Source organism: Lithobates pipiens, unplaced genomic scaffold (assembly GCF_037356315.1).
Source record: "Lithobates pipiens isolate NorthernLeopardFrog02 unplaced genomic scaffold, aLitPip1_a1.2 Scaffold_16, whole genome shotgun sequence".
NCBI lineage: Eukaryota > Metazoa > Chordata > Amphibia > Anura > Ranidae > Lithobates > Lithobates pipiens.
The window spans coordinates 281702337-281725179 of record NW_027507748.1 but is presented as its reverse complement, the minus strand read 5'-3'; the positions used below and the strand labels follow the sequence as shown (position 1 = coordinate 281725179).

General features: G+C 44.7%; 1 protein-coding gene across 3 annotated transcripts; it reads left to right on the top strand.

Annotated features, from left to right (window-relative positions):
* Nucleotides 1–1716: 1716 nt before the first annotated feature.
* CUNH1orf74 (chromosome unknown C1orf74 homolog) lies at nt 1717–20696 on the top strand. Of its 3 annotated transcripts, none has more exons than XM_077481520.1 (2): nt 1717–1924; nt 19647–20696. In XM_077481520.1, exon 2 carries the CDS (start codon nt 19679–19681, stop codon nt 20453–20455), a length of 777 nt encoding a protein of 258 aa, XP_077337646.1. In that variant the 5' UTR covers nt 1717–1924; nt 19647–19678; the 3' UTR covers nt 20456–20696. The 3 variants fall into 3 exon arrangements, with proteins under 3 accessions (XP_077337646.1, XP_077337643.1, XP_077337645.1); XM_077481517.1 differs by lacking the exon at nt 1717–1924 and adding an exon at nt 4378–4574; XM_077481519.1 differs by lacking the exon at nt 1717–1924 and adding an exon at nt 17683–17828.
* The last annotated feature ends 2147 nt before the right edge of the window (nt 20697–22843 follow it).

The following is a 22843-nucleotide window of genomic DNA, read 5'->3' as shown; positions in this document are numbered from 1 at the left end:
TTAGGGCAGATAGAATAAGAGCAGCTATCGAGGATTTCACCAAGCACTCACAGGAAGAAGTAGTACTGTGCGCTGTCTATACATACAGCATTAGGCCGGGTTCACATTGCTCCGACACAAAAGCCACGCGACTTCTGATCTGGCTTTGCCCTGTGACTTCAGTCCAACATCTATCCTACTTCCATGCAAATTTAATGAACAGGGTCCAACTTGAGATGAGTGTGGCTTGGGTCTGGTATGGATTTTTATGCCAAATTCACACAAAAAATGTCACGGGGCACCCGCAAAATGCATACCAGACTCTTATCTGAGCACGCAGCCCAGCAGTCCAGGAAAGAGGGGAGATAAGTGAGCACCCCCTCCCTCCTGGACCGAACTAGTCCACATACCCTCGACATGGGGGGGGGGGGGGCAGGGCTTTGGTACAGGGAAGGCTCTGCTCTTCCCCACCCCAAAGCACCTTGTCCCATGGTTAAGGGTCTCTTCCCCACAACCCTGGGCTGTAGTTGGTGGGGTCTCCGGGTAGGGGGGCTTATCAGAATCGGGAAGCCTCTTTTAAGAAAGGGGACCCGAGATCCCGCCCCCCCCCCCTCCATGTAAGGCTGGGTTCACACCACAGCGATGCGGGAACGCCGCAAATCCACGGCGTTTTCCCGCATCGCACACCTCCCGCCGGCAGTTCACACTGCCCTATGCGGATGGCTGGGAGTGTCAATGATATGTTAATGACACCCCCAGATCCGTCCGCATATCGCAGTGCGATCTGCAGACTCGCACAGGAATCGGATCGCATGGTGTGAACCCCCATGCGATCCGATTCTGTTGCGGACCAAAAAAAGGGTCCCGTGCGAGTTTGCTGCGGGAGCGATGCGAATTCAGCCATACTATCTGTATGGCTGAACTCGCATCGCTACGGAGATCGGATGTGATTTGCACTGCAGTGCGGGTGCGAATCACATCCGGATCTCCCCCCGCAGCAGTGTGAACCCAGCCTAAAGGAGAATGAAGTACATAGTACCCCTACCCATTCATCCAAAAAAAAAACAATGTAGTGTAACAAAAAACATGAGTCTGTTTTTGACAAGTCCTTTATTAAAAATGAATAATGCCCACCGGCGTAGATCCAACATCAATCATAATGGCTGTCACTGCTGCCACCCCGGTATCAAAAGAAAGCACTCCTCCCCTGACGAATGCTCCCGCTGTTCTGGCAGCTCCCATGTCTGACAGTTCTTTTATAGCTATGGGGAGTGGCCTATGTGGTCATGTAACTGGAGACCCCACCCCCTTGTGACATCACAGACCCTTCATGTCAGGGTCCTTAAAGTCGCCGTATGGCCATGCCCCATAGCTGACAGATCGACAGGAGCATTCGTCAGGGGAGGAGTGCTTTCTTTTGATACCAGGGTGGCAGCAGCAACAGCCATTATGACTGATGTTGGATCTACGCTGGTGGGCATTATTAATTTTTAATAAAGGTCTTGGCATTAATACAGTGATCAATGCTACAAAATTGCATTGATTACTGTAAAAATATCACTGGTAATGAAGGGGTTAACCACTAGGTGGCGCTGTAGGTGTTAAGTGGGTCCTAGGGAGTGATTCTAACTGTGAGGGGGAGGGGCTGTGTGTGACACGTCACTGATCACTGCTCCTGATTACAGGCGGATCAGTGACAGTGTCTAGTGGCGTTGCTATGCGGGTGCAAGGGGTGTGAGCCGCACCGGGATGACACCCGCCAGAGGGGTGACACCGTGGGTAGCAGCACCGATAACACCGCTGCTGCCCTGTGTCTTACGCCGCGGCGGTGTCCCTCAGTGGAGCAGAACGAAGCCATCTCCCCCTCCTCTCTGTTTACATCCACAGAGGAGGAGGAGCCCGAGCTGGAGGGACACACATCGCTGTGTGTATCTGCTGTTCTGAGGTATGTAAGGGGGGTGTCTGTACTGCTGGGGGGGGGGGGGTATGCACTGGGGGATCTGCATGGAGGGCGGTGTCTGTACTCAGGGGGGTCTGCACTGGGGGAGTGTCTGCACTGGGAGTCTCTGCACGGAGGAGGGGTCTGTACTGCGGGGGGGTCTGTACTGCGGGGGTGTCTGCACTGAGGGGTGTCTGCACTGGGGGGGTCTGTACTGAGGGGTGTCTGCACTGCGGGTTGTCTGTACTGCTGGGGGGTCTGCACTGAGGTGGGGGTCTGCACTGAGGTGGGGTGTCTGTACTGATAGAGGGGGTCTGCACTGAGGTGGGGGTGTCTGTACTGAGAGAGGAGGGTCTGCACTGAGGTGTGGGTTTCTGTAATGCTGGGACGGTCTGCACTGAGGTGGGGGTGTCTGTACTGATAGAGGGGGTCTGCACTGAGGTGGGGGTGTCTGTACTGAGAGAGGAGGGTCTGCACTGAGGTGTGGGTTTCTGTAATGCTGGGACGGTCTGCACTGAGGTGGGGGTGTCTGTACTGATAGAGGGGGTCTGCACCAAGGTGGGGGTCTGCACCAAGGTGGGGGTGTCTGTATTGATGGAGGGGTCTGCACTGAAGGGGTGTCTGTACTAAGGGGGGAGGTTTATACTGAGGGTGGGAGGTCTATATTGATGGAGGTCTGTACTAAGGGAGGGGGATCTATACTGTGGCAGTGGGGTCTTTAGTTAGTGGAGGGGGGTCTGTACTGAGGGGGGGACTATAGTTGGTGGGGGTGACACCATTTTTTTTGCACCGGGTGACACCAACCCTAGTGACGCCACTGACAGTGTCATTCGGCAGAATGGGGAGATGCGTGTTTACATTAGCATCTCCCCGTTCTTCCTCACCGTGAGACGATCACGAGTATGCCCGTGGACATCGAGTTTGCGGGAGCCGCGATCACGGTCACAGAGCGCCTCTTAAAGGGCAACATACAGGTACGTTAATCTGATGTACGTTCCCTTCTGCCGTAGTATATCTGTGTGAGGTGGCTAGTTAAAACAAATACGGACTGGTTTTGTACAGTAATGTGTTCCTGCGCGATGCGATTTTGCAGCCCATTCATTTGAAAGGGCTGCAGATTGCACTACTTTTCAAATGGCATCAAAACAAATCGCATGATACCACCCCAGTTCACATCTATGCCGTTTCTGGCGGCTGTATTTGCTTGGGCACAGCAGCCTATTCATAGAAAAACGTGTTGTTGCCAGTGTGTGGGGGGTGCCATTAGGAATAACGGTACCCCCACGCATCTCCTAAGCAGCCACGCATTTTTCTCTGTGGGTGCGGGAAGGTGTGCGATTACACGCATGTGAACCTAGCCGTACTGAAGTACCATATGACTTGGTGCCCACAAATGCACTGTGTTTGGGGGTGCCAGTAACAAGATATTGTCTAGGGTTGCCACCTGTCCAGTTCGGGTTTGGAATCGTGCGTCCGGGTTTCAGACTGCCTGAAACCCGGACACATTATTTAGATTCCACCCCCACCCCACCCCCCAAACACTCCTACCCCTCTGTGTCTGCCCACACTCCAATCCCCGGCGCTGTGCCTCAGAAATGGAAAGTTGGGGCTGGAAATTTGAAGGTGCTGACTGCCAAGGAGTGAGTGAGTGAGTGAATACACTAAGGCAAGTCAGGGTTCTCAGAGCACCCTTTACATCAGAGTTCCCCTATACACCAGAGGCCACAGTGTTCCCCCTTACATCAGAATCTTCTCCATACATCAGAGTTCTTAATGTTCCACCTTAAATCAGGGTTCCCAGAGCACCCCTTATGACAGAGTCCCCAGAGTTATCCCTTACATCAGAGTCTGCAGAGTCCCCCCCTTACAGTGAAAGGGAACTCTGTGAGTTCAGATGTAAAAGAGGAACTCTGCGGACTCTGATGTAAAGGGGGACTCTTGTGATTAACTTCATATGATTAGAAATGTTATTTAATAGCAAAATATATGTATAGTTTATACTATTAAAAAAAATTGCTGCGTGGCGCTAAAGTGTTCGGGTATGACTTAAAGAAAAGGTGGCAACCCTAATATTGTCACATGCAGCAGGGCTGTGCGTTGGAGCGCGGTGTGGAAGACACCTTTCCTCAACCATGTTCTGAGGTGAACCAGTCCTAATTGAGCTCTTCCAGCCACCATATTATAGAGGACATGAGGCTGTACTGAGGGACGTTTACATACACAGAATCCTCTCTCTGGAATGCGGAACAAAAGTATAAAAGTATCAGTCTGCCATTTTCATGTGTAAATATTATGAGTCTGAGACACGGGAAGCAAACAATGCCCTCATATCCAGCAGGGAGGGGAACTGTGTAGATTATACAGAGGACATGGGAAGGGTGTCCTTTTATGAGAGGCAGGCAGTGATGGGTTAATGTTTAGCTCGCAGGGTGACGTCACACACAGGGGTTGTGCATGCAGCCTCCCTCCTCCCTCCCATCACTTCATAGAAACACATTCACAGCACTCGTGCTTTACGGCACAGGAGATCCCTGCAGACCTGAGAAAAGAAGGCGGATGTTATGTGAGTGACACACCGAGACACCGGAAGTAGAGACTGCCTTTCCTTCATATGTTTGCTGTGTGCAGTGTATGAGGCTCTCCATTCAGAGGGCAGGTAAGGACAGGGTTGTGTATGGCTTCCCTCATACATAGCTCTCTAATACTCAGCACTCTCCATTCCATTCTACAAAGTATTGCATCTCCAGGCTTTCATTATGAAAAACTAAGTAGACCTTTTGTTCAATCGGATTTTCTTTAACCACTTGCTTACTGGGCACTTAAACCCCCCCTCAGTCCCAGACCAATTTTCAGCTTTCAGCGCTGATGCACTTTGAATGACAATTGCGCGGGCATACAACAATGTACCCAAATGAAATTTTTATCTTTTATTTCCCACAAATAGAGCTTTCTTTTGGTGGTATTTAATTACAGCTCGGAGTTTTATTTTTTGCTAAACAAACAAAAAAAGATGCAAAAAAAATAAATAAATCATGTTTAATAGTTTGTTATAAAATTTTGCAAACAGGTCATTTTTCTCCTTCATTGAAGTGCGCTGATGAGGCGGCACTGATAGGCTGCATTGGTGGGCACTGATAGGCATAGTTAAGGCGGCACTAATAGGCACAGATAAGGCGGCACTGATGGGCAAAGATGGGTACAGATAAGATGGCACGGATGGGTGGCACTAAGGGGCACTGATAGGTACCACTGATAGATGGGACTGATGGGCACTGATAGGTGGCACTGCTGGGCACTGGTAGATGACACTGATGGGCACGGATATGTGGCACTGGGGTGCAGCACCTTTGTTGAGGCAGATTGTGGGCACTGCTGGGTGGCACTGTGGGCACTGACGGGGGGGGGGGGCACTTATTTTCTTATTTTTATCGACCCCCTTGCTCTGATCGGTGATCAGGCGAGTCTCATAGACTCGCCGATCACAGAGCGCGCCCATCAGGGGGCGCGCAGGCCGCTCGTGCACGTAGTCCCGGAAAAGGAGATCCGCGCTGTAGCCGTCATTCGGCTATAGCGCGGGTCCCAAGTGGTTAAAGTGGAGGTCACCGCTGCAAAAATGAAAAGCCAGCAGCTGCTGACTTTTAATAATCAGACACTTACCTGTCCCGGTGTTGCGCTATGGGACGCCACACTAGCTGATCGGCAACTCAGCTGGAGTGCCCTTCCATTCTGTGCATGCGTGGGTACATATCAACAGAACACCGGTGTTCTGCCATATAGTGTCCGGCCATCATATAGTGTCCGCGCCGTACTGCGCATGCACAGTACGGAGCAGACGAAGCTTCGGAAAATCTCCGAAGCTGAACGGCGCCTGCGCTGTGAGTGGAGGTGGTAGCCCCACCATACAAGCGGACATAGGGTTGTGAATATTAGAGGGCCGCTCGCCACGCTTCGGGCTCGGCCTTGCTGCGCTCAGCTCTTTTATATTCCTACTCTATGTCCACTTGGATAGTGGGGATAGAACCTGGACTCATGGCGCAGGCGCCATTCATCCTCGGCAATTTTCGGAATCTGTGTTGCTGTGTACTGCGCATTACGCAGCGGACACTATCAGATGGAGGACCTTATATGATAGGACACCGGCAGTGTAGCCTTACAGCTTCACAATAGGAACCCTACTTTGCATGTGCGAGGCTCCGCTCCTCTCTCCTACTAGCCTGGCGGCCGGGAGAGGAGGAGGGAGCCTCAGGGATTACGTGGCAGAGGCTCCCTAAAGTGGGGACAGGATACCTGTGAAAGACAGATATCCTGTCCCCCCAAAAGGTGCCAAATGTGGCACCGGAGGGGGGAAGGAGTACAATGAGCGGAAGTTCCACTTTTGGGTGGAACTCAACTTTTAAGACTGTTTCTTCAATCTTCTAATCATTAGTGGGGTCAAATCAGTATTTGTTTTTGAATGGATGAGAAAATTTGAATGAGCACGAGCCCCCCAACTGCATGCCCGAACAAGTGCGTTTCCCCCCCAACTGCACGCCCGAACAAGTGCGTTTTCCCCCCCAACTGCACGCCCGAACAAGTGCGTTTCCCCCCCCAACTGCACGCCCGAACAAGTGCGTTTTCCCCCCCCAACTGCACGCCCGGAAAAAGTGCATCCCCCCAACTGCACGCCCAAACAAGTGCGTCCCCCCCCAACTGCACGCCCAAACAAGTGCGTCCCCCCCAACTGCACGCCCCAACAAGTGCGTCCCCCCCCAACTGCACACCCGAACGAGTGCGTTCTCCCCCCCAACTGCACGCCCGAACGAGTGCGTTCTCCCCCCCAACTGCACGCCCGAACGAGTGCGTTCTCCCCCCCAACTGCACGCCCGAACGAGTGCGTTCTCCCCCCCCAACTGCACGCCCGAACGAGTGCGTTCTCCCCCCCCAACTGCACGCCCGAACGAGTGCGTTCTCCCCCCCCAACTGCACGCCCGAACGAGTGCGTTCTCCCCCCCCAACTGCACGCCCGAACGAGTGCGTTCTCCCCCCCAACTGCACGCCCGAACGAGTGCGTTCTCCCCCCCAACTGCACGCCCGAACGAGTGCGTTCTCCCCCCCAACTGCACGCCCGAACGAGTGCGTTCTCCCCCCCAACTGCACGCCCGAACGAGTGCGTTCTCCCCCCCAACTGCACGCCCGAACGAGTGCGTTCTCCCCCCCAACTGCACGCCCGAACTAGTGCGTTCTCCCCCCCCAACTGCACGCCCATACTAGTGCATTCCCCCCTCCCCCCCAACTGCACGCCCGAACTAGTGCGTCCCCCCCCCACCCAACTGCACGCCCGAACTAGTGCATGTCCCCCCACCCAACTGCACGCCCCAACCAGTGCGTTCCCCCCAACTGCACGCCCCAGAAGTGTGTCCCCCCCCCCCCTAATTTCACGCCCGAATAAATGCGAGGCTCCATTCACACTTGTGCAACTTTGGGCAACTGGCAACTTTGAAAGTTGCATGACAAGTCGCTCCTCATGTTTTGCAATGATAACCATTCATATATGTGCGACTTAAAGTTTCAGTGACTGCAAATTAGTTCATGCACTACATTGGTTTGACTTTCATACAACTTGAGGGCCATACACTTCAATGTTAACCCTCAGAAGTCGTGTCAAAGTTGCACTCCAAAGTCAGTGCAACTTTGGAGTCCTACAAGTGTGAATGGAGCCTAATAGTGAATTTGGTTTACATTCGGGAAAATATGTTCGCTCCAAATTCTAATGGTAATAGCATTTTCTTTTTTTTATTTTTTTTTTTTTTTATTTTTTTTATTTTTTTTTTTTTTTACATTTTTTTTTTTTTTTTTTTGTACTTTCAAGCAACATTCGTTCTGCACTATAAAAGTACCTGAAATAAATAAAATGATCAGAAGCGTTTACGCCTTTTCAAATGTTTGCTTTTTCAGTTGTTTTGATTGGATAATAAACATGAATACGGCCACCATAACAGAAACACAGACGGCAATAAAAACCTGACGGGGCTCTGTCCCCACATCTATATCCAAATCTAAAATTCGTTATTCAATAAGAATAAGACATTTTAGATTTGGATATAGATGTGGGGACAGAGCCCCGTCAGGTTTTGATTGCCGTCTGTGTTTGTTATGGTGGCCGTATTCATGTTTATTATCCAATCAAAACAACTGAAAAAGCAAACATTTGAAAAGGCGTAACGGCTTCTGATCATTTTATTTATTTCAGGTACTTGTATAGCGTCATCAATTTATGCAGCACTTTACATATATACATATTGTACAATCACACCAGTCCCTGCCCTCAAGGAGGTTACAATCAAAGGTCCATAACTCACATTCATATACTGGGGCCAATTTAGACCGGAAACCAATGAACCTACCAGCATGTCTTTGGAGTGTGGGAGGAAAGCGGAGTACATGGAGGGAACCCACACATGCTACACTGCATTCAATCAACCAGGCTGAAAATAATCAATCGTTGTGCATCAATTGGCGGCACTGATAGGCTTTATTCATTTAATTTGATTGTTTTTCAATCAGATTTCACACATAGAGGTGATTATTTGTAATCATAACTTCTGACTATTGATTAAAATCGACTTCCCTGTGTGTGTCATATCAACTGAATGGGTTGTTGATTATAGATCAATTATTCCTATTGGGAGAGATCAATTGTAAAATAAATTGATCATGTATTGTTTACATTTGCAATCTGTGATTGATTGCTTTTAAGAACACCTGACTGGAAGGCATTATGTCACCTCTTCACCACGTGTTTTACCCGTGTAAATCCACATGCATTGGCTGCAGCCGTGTGCATTGCAGAGCAGCACCATTCACTTCACAAGAAAGACTATCCGAGCCAGTGTTTATCAACATTGTATCTTTCTATTTTCTTTCTAAACAAAGTAACATCGTTAATTTTGTATCTACTCTGTTACATTCATCTGTAGATCAAAGGGCTGAACTTGATCTGCAGATGCTGTACAGCAGAGGTAGGCAATCTAGAGAGCACAGTGTGCCGAAAAATGTTTTCAGAGAAATTGAGCTTACCGATTTTATAACCCAAAAATGTCAACTTCACACTCTCAATCACAAAAAGGATTTGTTATAAAGTAAATGCTGTAAACTACTTTAATAGTGAGAGATCAGCCCCAATTCCTGCACCTTCACACCTGCAAATCTGCCCCACCACTGTGACCCCCTTTCTCATCTGCCCCACCACTGCGACCCCCTGCTCTTCTGTCCCACCCCTGTAACCCCCTGCTCATCTGCCACACCAATGTTTCCCCTTTCCCATCTACCCCACCACTGTACTTCCCTGCACATCTGCTCCACCGCTGTACCCTCATGCTCTTCTGTGTCACCGCTGAACCATGTTCTCATCTGTCCTAAGACTGTAACCCCCTGCTCATGTGTTACTCTGATGTACCTCCTTTCTCCTCTGCACATCTGCCCCGCCTCTGTACCCTCTTCTCCTCTGCCCCATCACTGTACCCCCTGCTTTTCTGTCCTACCGCTGAGCTTCCTGCACTTCTGTCCCACTACTGTAACCCCCCCTGCTCATCTGCCCCATCATTGTACCCCCTTTTCTCATCTGCCCCACCACTGCACATCTGCTCCACTGCCGTAGCCCCATGCTCTTCTGTCTCTCTACTGAATCACCTTCTCATCTGTCCTAACACTGTAACCCTCTTTCTCATCTGACCCACCAAAGTACCTCCTGCACATCTGTCTCACCTCTGTGCCCCACCACTGTAACCCCCTGCTCATCTGTCCCACCATCCCATCATTTCACATCTGTCCCACTGCTCTACCCCCTGCTCATCTTTCCCAACACTGACCCCCCAGACTCCCCCCGCTCTTCTCTTCCACCACTCTATCTCCCTGCACATCTGCCCCACCGTTTGTACCCTCCAGATCATCTGCTCCACCTATGTACCCTATTATCTATGATATACAGAGTGGTGAAAGGAAGCAGAGATGAGACACATCTACCTGTCCTGGCACACTCATTCTGCTGATTCCCCTCTCACATCCAGCCCACGTACTTGTATGTGATGTGTGTGATGTCACATACAAGCATCTGGAATGGATGCGCAATGATGAGCTCAGGTCAGGAGCATTTTCTGAAAGCAGCGGGCCTGTGTGCAAGATCATAAGTTGGGCCCCCGCAGCTGAGAAAAAGTGCGGCACTCTGCGCCACAGGAAAAGTTGGGTTTGATTTTCATTGCGCTGAACACTGCCTGTGGCTTAAAGGGATATAGCCTGACGGGTCTTAGTAGTAAGTGACGCAGGTTCAGGAATAATTTCAACAAAGTTCCCAGAAGCTCAACAGTAATTCCACAAAATGTCACCTGATTGTGGTTTTCCGAATCACAGTGAAATCCCTTCTTTCTGAGATTGGTAGTGGCAACCAAGCGAGTCATCTTCCTCTAGATGGTGGGCGGGGCTAGCAGGACTGTGATTGGCTTTAGCAGTGGTCAATGACAATCATCCTCCTGGAAAAAGGGACCGCCCCCCCAGCAGAACTGCACCCAATCTCTTTCCCATCACAAAAGCTGACGATCTCAGCTACTGCAGTTAGAGAACCGAACAATGTTTCCCATCTTTTATGTGTGGGGGTACAGTGCCCCCCCCCCCCTCCAATCACATGGAGCAGAGATCGGTGTCACTTGTTGCTAGGCAGAACGGGGAGATGCTGTTTACAACGGCATCTCCCCGTTCAGCCTCCCCGTGAGATGATCACGAGTACGCCCGCGGCAATCGAGTCCGCGGGACCCGCGACTGGACTCACGGGGGTCCCGACCGGCATGCGAGCGCGCCGTCGGCAGTGCGCACCCGATGGCAGGGCGGCAAATAGACGTATGTGGAATGGCAACAACCCACTCAAACACCTAATAGAGCAATTAGATTGACAGAACCTTATACACCCAATTACCGAGGATCAGAAACCAACCATAATGCAAACCGGGTCAGAAGAGAATGGGATACTCCTAGATATGTCCCACAACCACACCCGGATCCTTACAATATCCCAAGACATCACAATAGGTACTCCCCCCTTAGAAGACACCCCCAAACTACCCCCTTTCAGAACAGGTATCAAAATGGCCCTTTTCACGGGGGACAAGGACACAGACCACCGAGAAACCCCCCATTTGGACCAAGAGACGGCTGGAGGCCTTTCCGATATCCAACAAGAAACCAATATCAGAGACCTCCGAGGAGGAATGGAGGATGGAACCCCAGGTGGACAGGCCCAGGAAACACGAGAGAAGAATATCCAGCACAACAGGATTACCGAGAGAACCAGGGGAGGGAATACAGACCCCCAAGGTGGGCAGAAGGAAACGAAAGAGGGGCAAAAGAGGAGGCCTCAAGAAAAAGAAGGCGAGAATATTAGGTGAAGGTATATACAATCTAAGCGGGACCACTTTCTGTGAGGAGGAACTTAAAGTACTCGACCTAGGCCTAAAATATGCTCCGGATAAGAATTTGGATAAATTCGAAACCTTCATAGATTTACAAAAATTCATTAGGAAATTAAATATTAAAAAGTTTTTTGCCAATAATACAAATTCAGGGAAAGAGAAAGAACAAACCAATTTTAAACATTCTGAGCTGAGAAATAATTCAATTTTTAACCCCAACCAGCAACAAAACGAGGGAATCAAAGTTTTTAAAAAATTAGTTGAAAAAGACATCAGGGAATTAACAATCAAACCCTCCAAGAAGAAGGGTATCTGGAAGACCATAAAACAATTGGAAAAAAAGAAGGATATAGTCATAAGACCAGCGGACAAGGGCGGTGGACTGGTCATACTTAATAAAATAGACTACGAACAAGAAATGGCCAATCTTTTAAGCATTCCGGACACTTATCTACAATTAAAGAAAAATCCAAAAACGGCATATAAAAACAAACTAAAGAGCTATGTTCAAAAAGGCCTAAACAAAGGGATTCTCAACAAAAAAGAAGCCCAATATTTAATCCCAAAAGCACCAAAAACTCCTGTAATCTACTATGTCCCAAAAATCCACAAGAGCCAAACGCAACCCCCGGGGAGACCCATAGTGAGTGGGATCGACTCCCTTTTTTCAAGATTGGGAGCATATGTGGATGGTTTTTTACAACCGCTGGTAACCAAAGGCAAATCTTACCTGAGAGACAGTAGACAATTGTTGAAGGATTTGGATAACGTTAAGATTGAGGAAAAGGACTTATTAGTCACTATTGATGTCAATTCTCTATACACCAACATAAAACAAAAGGACGGTCTCAACGCGGTAGAATGGGCCCTCCACAGAAGATCAGACTTAAAACAAGAACAAATAGACTATGTACTTGAAGGACTAGACCTAGCGATGAAACATAACCACTTCTGGTACCAAGACAAATATTATGTACAAACCAAGGGAGTTGCTATGGGGGCTAAATACGCACCCAGTGTAGCAAATTTATTCCTGGACCACTGGGAGGAAGAGCAAATTTATGGAACCCCCAGAGAGAATTTAAAAATGTACAGGAGATATATAGACGACATTTTAATAGTCTGGGGTGGTTCCCAAGACGAACTACGGTCCTTTTTGGAAGAAATAAACTCTAATATTTATGGCATCACATTCACTGAAAAATGCGACACTCAAAGCATAGACTACTTAGATCTACAAATTTTTAAGTCAGAAGGATCACTGGGTACAAAAACCTTCTTTAAGGCTACGGATAGAAATGGGTATATACCTACGTCAAGTTGCCACCATCCAAGATGGATAGGCAACATACCCAAAGGGCAACTCCTAAGAATATATAGAAATTGCACTAAAAGAGAGGATTTTGACGTACAAGCAGAGGCTATCATTAGAAGATTTACACAAAAAGGATACAAGGAACCCTACCTCAGAGCCCTCAAAGAAACTATAATGAAAACTGAGAGGAAAAAACTAATAGAGGACAAAATGACCGGCAGGAATAAGAAGAATATAGAAATGGCCTTCTTCACAGGTTTTAACAGACATCACAAACAAATAGAAAAGATCATAAAAAAACATTGGCCAATTTTAAAAACGGACGAAACGTTAAAGAAATTATTACCCAATAACCCTGCGTTCATTTATAAGAAGGCCCCTAATCTAAGAAATAAATTGGTTAAAAACACGATCGACCCCCCACGACATATAACAATTAGTAAACACCTAAAAGGTTTTTTTAAGTGTGGACAATGCCTCCCATGTTGCAAAAGCAAAAAAACCCAAAGAAAAACCACTACATTCGTGTCAGTTACCAATGGAAGGACATTCCCCATAAAAGAATTGATTTCCTGTAAAAGTACGCATGTGACATACGTCATAGAATGCCCGTGCCGCAAACAATATGTAGGAAGAACAACACGGGAACTACATATAAGAATTGGTGAACACATTAAAAACATTAAGAAGGGATATGACAAACACAGTGTCTCACGGCATTTTAGGGATTTTCACAACCAAGATCCCAACCAAATGATTTTTTATGCCATTGACAAAGTGAAGGGACACTGGAGAGGTGAAGACATGACTAAGAAGATTTCACAGAATGAAACAAAGTGGATTTTTAATTTAGAAAGTTTACATCCAGCAGGAATGAACATAGACCTGGATTTGAATTGTTTTATAACTAATTTTTAAATTTTCAATTTTTAATTTTAAATTTTTAGTTTCAATTCAATATATTCATTTTATAAAGAAATTTATTGTTTCCACATCTTCTTCTTTTTTAATAATCCCATTCTTAATACACCCAGAAGGAATACAACCCTATCCATACGACCATTGAAGAAAATATATTTAATGTTTAATTCCTGATCAAACACAGTTTACAGCATCTCGGGTCGAATGTTGTCCACCAACTAATAATGCTAAAATTGCATGAATATAATTTCACTCATATTACTTTGGAAGAAACAATTTTAGGTCGAAGGTAATATCATAGCACTGAGGGTCGAAGGTTATCTATTCAACTAACGAACACTTCAAACCATTATTTCTAATAAGGAAAATAGTAAGGGCATACTCAACCATTTTTGTACTTATACTATCATTGAAGAAACAAGTATAGACGTTTATAGGTCAAATTTTGGGTCGAAGGCAAACTATAGCACTGAGGGTCGAATGTTATCTATTCAATTAACGAATATTCCAAACCATCATTTTTAACAAGAAAAATAGTAAGCAAAGAAGAGCACATTTAATCATTGAAATAATTCTCTCTTTTGCATATATACATTCAGGTAGCCGGGAAACCAAAACATTCTATATCAAGTTAATTTTATTAAATATTATTTACTTCACCTCAATCCAATCCTTCAACTCTATTTTTATTTTTATTTTTAATTTTCATAGTTTATTTATATTTTTTCATATTTTTACCTTCCACCTCATTCTTTCAGCTATTTTATCCATTACACACATATGGTTTTATCACATTTTTTACCTTTCTTTCCCTCCGTATTACACAATTAAATCCAAATTTTACCCGCTAAAAGCCTCTATCGGTTCTAGGACTGACTAGTAATACTTTCACAGCACGGTCTGTCTAGTGACAACGTCACTCATTTTCACGTTTTTATCATCAGTTTTATTTGCAATTTGTATTCATTATATTTATATGTTATATGTAATTTGTACCTGGTTTTACTGAGCAGCATAATCATATTGTAACAAACCAGTATACATATATAGCTCCGCATGAAATACGGTCGGTGAGCTAAACGGCAGAATACTGCATAGGATGATAGTAGGAACACAATCACCACCGCGCTCTATCCGACATATGGGCATTCCCACAGTTAAAATGGCGGCGGTTGTCCGCGCATGCGCGATAGGTGTATTGTGTCCTATAAAGAGCGTGAGGTGTGTAAAGATGGCCGCTCCGGATGACGTCCTAGTGACGAAACGCGTAGGGCGTGGCCTATCGAATACACACTTCTAATACAGACGGCGTGGAAGCCGAACGGAACGCTCGCAGCCGCTTCCATATCTTTCACATTGCATCGTTTTTACTGCATCTATTTATGCCATTACTTCCACCAGAATGTGTGAGTAGTTTCAATTATCTTCTTAAATAAATTGATTCATACGGTATCACACTATGGATGGTCCTCTCTTTTAATATATATATACTGTGGCACACTCCACCCGGAAATAACGAGGGATCCTCAGCAGCCCACTTGAAGCAAGCCAGAGAGCGACACAGTAGCTCATACTGTGAAGGCTGATCCAACCCGGACGGGGTTATTTTTCTGGTGAGAGTACATCCTAGAAGTGTCCACAATGCATGAAGAATAGTTTTTGGATCCATCACATCCCCTCCTTTACCCACGGGATATCCCCCATTAATTGCACTGCACTAGAGACTTCTTGCTTTTTTACCAATTTATCTTTTATATTTTTAGATTTTCTCTCTGTATACATTTTTATATATTTTTTGGGACAAATATTCAATAATTTTAAATTTATTTTTATTTTTTATTTTTATTTTTATTTTCACATTTTTTATTTATTTTTATTTTTTTTTATTTTTTTATTTATTTTTATTTTTTCACTCCCAATATTTGGCATGTTTCACTTGTTGTACTGATATTTATCACATATTTATTGTACATTTTTATCATTGCATGCATAGACCTGATTGTCACATTTGTGCACTTTAAACCCAACTACTGGGTTAATTTTGTGGTTCATATTTTACATGTACAATTTTCATCTCAGTTATCACCAACATATTAAGTAGCTCACAGGTTTAAGGTATTCATATGATCTAGAGTTTATTAATTTAGGCTTTCCATTGCACTTAAGCTAAATTTTACATTTCTAGCCAGCACGCTGGCAAATATTTATCAGGGCGACAAATATTCTATATACACACTTTTTTGATTTTTTGGTTATAGTTTACATTTTTACTTCAATACTAGAATAATATATTGCACAATTGGCACTTATACACTGGATTGATGTAACACTTTTAATCTATCACATTATTAGGTATTTTCATATACAGGTATAGCGCCAGATCTATTCACAGTACCCCTTCATCTAACGTTCTCCACCCCACCAGGTGGATATTAATAGAGGCAGCTCTTACCTATTTTATTATTTTTTTCTTCCCCTATATTTTATATGTGATACTTTTTATATATTTTTTATTCACTTTATACATTTTCTACATAAGCTCCATAGCGCAACCTATTACCCTTATTCCCGGCAAATAGACGTAGCTGTACGCCAATATGGCTGCCTGTGCCATTCTGCCGACGTACATTGTCGTGCACCGGTTGGGAACTGGTTAAAAATGAAATTCCATGAGAGAGCAAGTTTTCTGCTGCCTGTTCAGCGAAGGACGATGAACCCCATCTGGGCTCGGAACAGCCCTCAAAAGGTTCCCCACGAAAACAGCCCCCGTGCCTCAGCTAGAGAGACCCTGATGGATGAGCAAGAGACCTGAAATGGGTATACATGTACAGTACGAGTGGCTAAAACATTGTTGGTCCTAAGAGACAAAGTCCGCAGTATGGACTTTGTCTCTCAGGACCAACGTTTTAGCCACTCGTACTGTACATGTATACCCATTTCAGGTCTCTTGCTCATCCATCAGGGTCTCTCTAGCTGAGGCACGGGGGCTGTTTTGCCAGCATTAGTGGATTAACATCACTTACCTAATATGGGCCAAACGCCCCCCTGTTCGATCAACAGTAAAACTCCCGAACAGTGGAAAGTGATGAGTAAGCATGTCTGTGTGAAACACGTCCACTGAGCACCTTTTTTGGATTGATGTTGGTCACGTTCACTTGATTTTATGGACTTTCAAGGATCTCTTCAGCAGCTCATCAGATCCTCACAGGTGGCTTTGAGCGGTACGTTCCCAGCTCTTTCTCTCAGGGGAAAAAAAAAGTTCTGCTATGAACTGCAAACTCTATTGAAGTCTATGTGTGCCGAACATGAGAAATCAAAAGACCCCATTTTGAAGGCTTGTATGCAAGTAATTGGCAAAAAAAAAAAAAAAAAGGTATGGTGGACCCTGGGGGACATGTATCAATGCAAACTTTTTATTTTATTTATTTTTAAAACTAAATTAGCAGTGATTTTTAATGATGCTTAAAGTGAAACAATAAAAACAAAACCTTCCTTAACATTATAGAGCCTGGGGGGCCCCCTTAATCTGCCTGTAAAGTTGTACATTCGTAGCATGTATAGAACATGCTGCGGAAAAAAATTGCTTTAAAAAAAAGTCACATTTAAATTTAATTTTCAGTTACAATTTCTGGCATCCAGCTATTTAAAAAGAAAAAAAAAGCCCCCCCAGCCCCCCCTCCCCGTTGACGGCATGTGATCTAGTATGGTTCAGTGGAGTGGGGTGCTTACTCAATTCCCCCCCCCCCTTTTCCTGGCCTGCCATTTTGCGTTCTTGGGTAAGGGTCTGGTATGGGTTTTGGGGGGGACCCCCACAATGGGGTGTGTGTGTTTTTTATTTTTGGCATGGGGGTTCCCCCTTAAAATACATACCAGACCTGAAGGGCCTGGTATGGACTGGGGAGGGGACCCTCACATTGTTTATTTTCTTTTTTTGCCAGCTATTTTTTTATTTATTTAGCTGGCAGCAGTGAAGCCCATTCAGAGCTGATGACTCTGTTAAGGACGCCGTTGCCGGCTTCCCCGCCACTTTTGGGTTTGACTTCCGCATATACTCTCTCCCCCCCCCCAGGAGGGAAGTGGGAACTGTTTTTGACAGGTCCCCTTCCCCACTTCCGAAGGCGGAGGCTGTGACCTGATCTCCCGGAAGTTCGGCCACCCCCTCTTTCCCCCTCCACTGAGCCAGTTAGCGCAGTCCGAAGATTGGCTGGGGTGCCGACATCGCAGGCTCCCTGGACAGGTAAGTGCCCTAATATTATTAAAAGTCAGCAGCTACAGTATTTCCACCCAGGCTGGACCTCCTCTTTAACAACCCAGCTATTCACTGCACCCTGATTTGGCAGAGCTTTGCTCAATCAGGCTGTGCAACGTACAGTGCATTGCAGGGCAATTCTTTTTTTCTTTTTTTTTTTCCAGTCGATGTTTGGGACAAAGTTTTTCTCAGCCCTGAACCCTCCGCCCAACTCTAGCTACAAGCTAAAATAAGTTACCTGATCATTAAAGAAATGAAACAAGTCGACTCCCTATGGCAGGGATCCTCAAACTACGGCCCTCCAGCTGTTGTGGAACTACGCATCCCATGAGGTATTGTAAAACTCTGACATTCAGACATGACTAGGCATGATGGGAATTGTAGTTCCTGAACAACTGGAGGGCCGTAGTTTGAAGACCTCTGCCCTATTGCATAAGCTAGGTTTAAGTGATCAATTGATGACTGCACAATGCTGCAACCAATGATTGATTGACACTGCATGTAAAGCTAGGCATAAGCAGCTAGATTTTCTCTCATTCATTCAACTTCCCCATGCATGCTAAACAGCATGGATGGATAAATCACAACTGCTGGTTATTGAAATCAGCAGCTGCAGCACTCCTAGTTGCCCAAATACAGCGGTGCTGCCTAACATCAGTATCCTCACAAAGATCTCACTTGCCTCTCTCTACCAGATATGTCTAATTTGAGGGTTGTAGTTTGGCGGCCAGGGGTCACAGAGACCCCAAATTTGGGGGGGGGGGGAGGTAGCTGAAATCCTACCCCATCACTGGGGCTCCTTGCACAGCCAGGCTCAGTTGCAGGCGGTGTGCGCTCGCTCCCGCTGCAGGAGCATGCCCGCGAGGACTCTGTCCTCTGATTGCCTGCGCTTGCTTTGTACACAGGCAGAACGGGGAAATGCAATTAAACAGGGCATTTCCTCATTCTGACAGGTGATATGACAGTGATCTACTGTTCCCAGTGATTGGGAACAGTGATCTCTGCCATGTCCCAGTTAGAAACACTCACGGGGAACACAGTTAACCCCTTCCCTGCTAGTGACATTTACACAGTAATCGGTGGCTATTTTTAGCTCTGATCGCTGTATAAATGTCAAAGGTCCCAAAAAAAGTGCCCAATCTGTCCGCCGCAATCACGATAAAAATCGTAGATCACTGCCATTACTAGTAAAAAAAAAATAAAAAATTAAAAAAATTCAATAAATAAAAATGCCATAAATCTATTCCGTATTTTGTAGGCGATATAATAATTGCAATATTATTTCTATTTTTTTTTTTTAAACAAATGTAGAATACATATCGGCCTAAACTAAGGAAGAAATTTGTTTAAAAAAAATAAATGTATGTGGAATATTTATTATAGCAAAATGCCTTTTTTCAAAATTGTCACTGTTTATTGTTTATATTGCAAAAAAATAAAAACCTGCAGAGGTGATCAAATACCACCAATAGAAAGCTCTATTTGTGGGGAAAAAAGGACATCAATTTTGTTTAAGTACAGCATTGCTGTAGAAGACACTTTTTTTTTTTTTTTGCATAAACTTAGGCTTTAAAGCTATTTATTGTCTGGGCAGTTGCATTTGGGACTAGTAGTGATAGAAGATGGAAATAATCATATCTGGTCACAGTGATGTCATGCAGTCTTGTGTTGCTGATAGTGTTTAATGGACTCTTTGGAACCTTGAACTGACTGTAAAGACATTATGATCATACAGATACATTTTACTTAAAAGGTTCAAAGTATGTGGCCTTTGACTTTTAATCGCAAATGTATTTTGTGTTACAGGCTGTACATCTGAGTCCATGCTTTCCTAAATAATGTCCCTCGTAAGGGATCTGCATTTGGCTGCTAAGAATCACCTTGAACAGAGGAAGAGATCGCAGGCCCTGAAACTTGCTGCTGAAATTCTGTTTGTAGACTGTGGACTGAAGCCTGGTTTTCTATATGATCTCAGTGGAGCCAGTGTGGTACAAATTCAGGGATACCTTAGGGAGCTTTATGAGATGGGCTTCATAAAGGGGCCTCTCCATGTTCTTAACATGGCAGACACTGTTCTTATTATGAACATTTCAAGCACTGTGTCCTATCTGGGATTGGTACTGGACAGGGAAGATTTGTATGTAATAGATGTTTCTGCCCAACTCAAGCATCCAGAGATGTTCAACCAAGATAGACTTTGCCAGATCAGGTCCCAGCTTTCAGACCTCCTGACACTTCTGAAGCCTTATCAGGATGTAAAACAGGGCAGTATATCAGTAGCCCACATTCCCTGTCCGGAGTGGAACCTCTGCACCATATTTGGTTTTCTTTTGCACTTTCCTGTTGTCTACTGGTTTGACACCTCAAAAAGTTTTGAGAATTGCTTATCTTTTACACCACTCAAACATTATACAGTTCAGACTACATGCCCTAAAGTTGGACTCCAGAAAATACAAGTCTATTCTTTCACCATTCCAGAGTCTGTCTATCAGTCTGTACAAACACTCCTGCAGATGTGGATCAAGGGCCTCAGACAGAGGTTTCATGTGCAAGGCCACTTCACAGACCTTGAAATTATCACAGAAACTGTAACGCTACCAGCTGTCGCTCTGTGACTCAATGTGTAAACATGAATTTTTTTAATCTGTAATATGTCCATCAGATTATGTATTTGCTTTACTATTAATTTTACTGCTAGGTTTTCGGTCAACAAGAACTATTAAGGCTAGTCAATATACAGCCTCCTTTACAATACTGTCCTGCCTGTTAAAGAGGTTTTGTATATATTTTTCATTTTTATTATAGTCAGGACCATAAGATATGATTCAAATTTAAATAAAATAGTAAATTTATATACATTTCCTTTTCCATTGTCAGTTATCAGTCAGCATTCTACACATCCCTTCATATGTTTCTATATGCTATCCCTGTCTTGTTTTGCTTGGGAAAAATAAAATAAAAAATTTACAGCTTTTATCAGCTCAAGCTAAATTTTATACTCACAAATGAATGAGTTGGGAGGGGAGGGACACTCCCCCAGCATTCTGTTTCCTTTTTGTCTGATAAAGCACAACTCAGGGAAAAGTTACCCTTTTAGCATCCACCATTTACAAATCTGCTGTTCACAGATGCTCTCCATCCAATCTGACAGAGCTTGAGCTTTTTTGCAAAGAAGAATGGGCAACGATTTCACTCTCTAGATATGCAAAGCTGGTAGAAACATACCCCAAAAGACTTGCATGCTTAGTCAGGTTGAAAAAAAAAAAAGACACAAGTCCATCTATTTGCAACCAAAAAAAAAAATAAATACAATCCAATATACACAAACCTACACCCACAGTTGATCCAGAGGAAGGCAAAAAACCCAGCAGAGCATGCTCCAATTTGTTACAGCAGGGGGAAAAAATTCCTTCCCGATCCCTCAAGAGGCAATAGGATTTTCCCCGGATCAACTTTACCTATAAATGCTAGTACCCAGTTATATTATGTAGATTTATGAAAGAATCCTGGCCTTTTTTAAAGCTACTAAGCTGGCCAGAACCACCTTTGGCGGGAGTCTATTCCACATTTTCACAGCTCTTACAGTGAAGAAACTTTTTCGTAGTTGGAGATGAAATCTTTTTTCCTCCAGATGTAGCGTTCCCCCCTTTTCCTCTGTGATGACCTTAAAGTGAATAACTCAACACCAAGTTCACTATATGGCCCCCTTACTCTCCTCAAGAGAGAACAAATTCAGTTCCTCTAATCTTTCCTCATAGTTGAGCTCCTCCATGAATCTTATTAGTTTGGTTGCCCATCTCTGCACTTTCTCCAGTTCCTGATCTACTTTGAGAACTGGTGGCCAAAACTGAACTGCATATTCCAGATGAGGTCTTACAGCTGTAATTGCAATGACAGGTGGTTCTATAAAGTAATGATTCAGGGGGGCTGAATACAAATGCACGGCACACTTTTTAATTTTATTTTTTTACAAATAAATGTGAAAAACATGAATCTTTTTCCTTCCACTTCACAATTATGTGACACATATATTTACGAAAAGGCAAATCCACTTTGCACTGCAAGTGCTCTTGGAAGTTCAGTCGCTCTAAATCTGAGGGGTAGATCTGAAATGAGTGGAAGCTCTGCTGATTTTATCATCCAATCATGTGCAAGCTAATATGTTGTTTTTTTATTTTCCTTGCATGTCCCCCTCGGATCTAAATCGACTTTACTTCCAAGTGCACTTGCTGTGCAAAGTGGATTTTCCTTTGGTAAATAACCCCCATAGTGTTTGTCCATCACATAAAATCCCAATAAAATAAATTTACGTTCTTATTGGAAGGGCTGCCTTAACATATGTGCAATAATGCAACATAACAGTGGTTGGGGTGTAATGAGCAGGTGCATGCCAGGGCAGCAAAATTGGGTGGCACCACATGTAAACAAACAGTGGAGCTGCAGTGGATGGAACAAGGTAAATGGGCATCTGTGGAAGGGGAGTTGAGGTTAGGTCGGGGCAAGGTTTTAAAACAAGGTACGCTTTTTTTCAGTGTATTCATTTTTTAATGCAAATACGAGTAATATGTAAATATTTGACAATATTATTTGCTTGTGCCTTTCATGAATTTTAACTACGGATATGTCATTTTTCACCTTCCCACTTATGTAATACTGTAATATATTTGGTGCTATATAAACTAGAGGTCGACCGATATGGGTTTTTCTCTAGCCGAGGCCGATATTTAGAAATCGTGGCGGCCGATGGCCGATATATGATGCCGATTTTTTTTTTTTTTTTTTTGGGCCAATATCTTAGGCCGATTTTTTTTTTTTAAATTTTTTTTTTTCCTTTTTTTTTCCCCCCCTTCATCTCATAAAATCTAAGTTGGACACCTTTCACACTGGGGCGTTTTTCAGGTGATTTTGGGCTAAATAGCGCCTGTAAATTGCCTTCAAAACGGCTCCCCTGCAGTCTGTGTGAAAGCCCGAGTGCTTTCACAATGAGGAGATGCGCTGGCAGG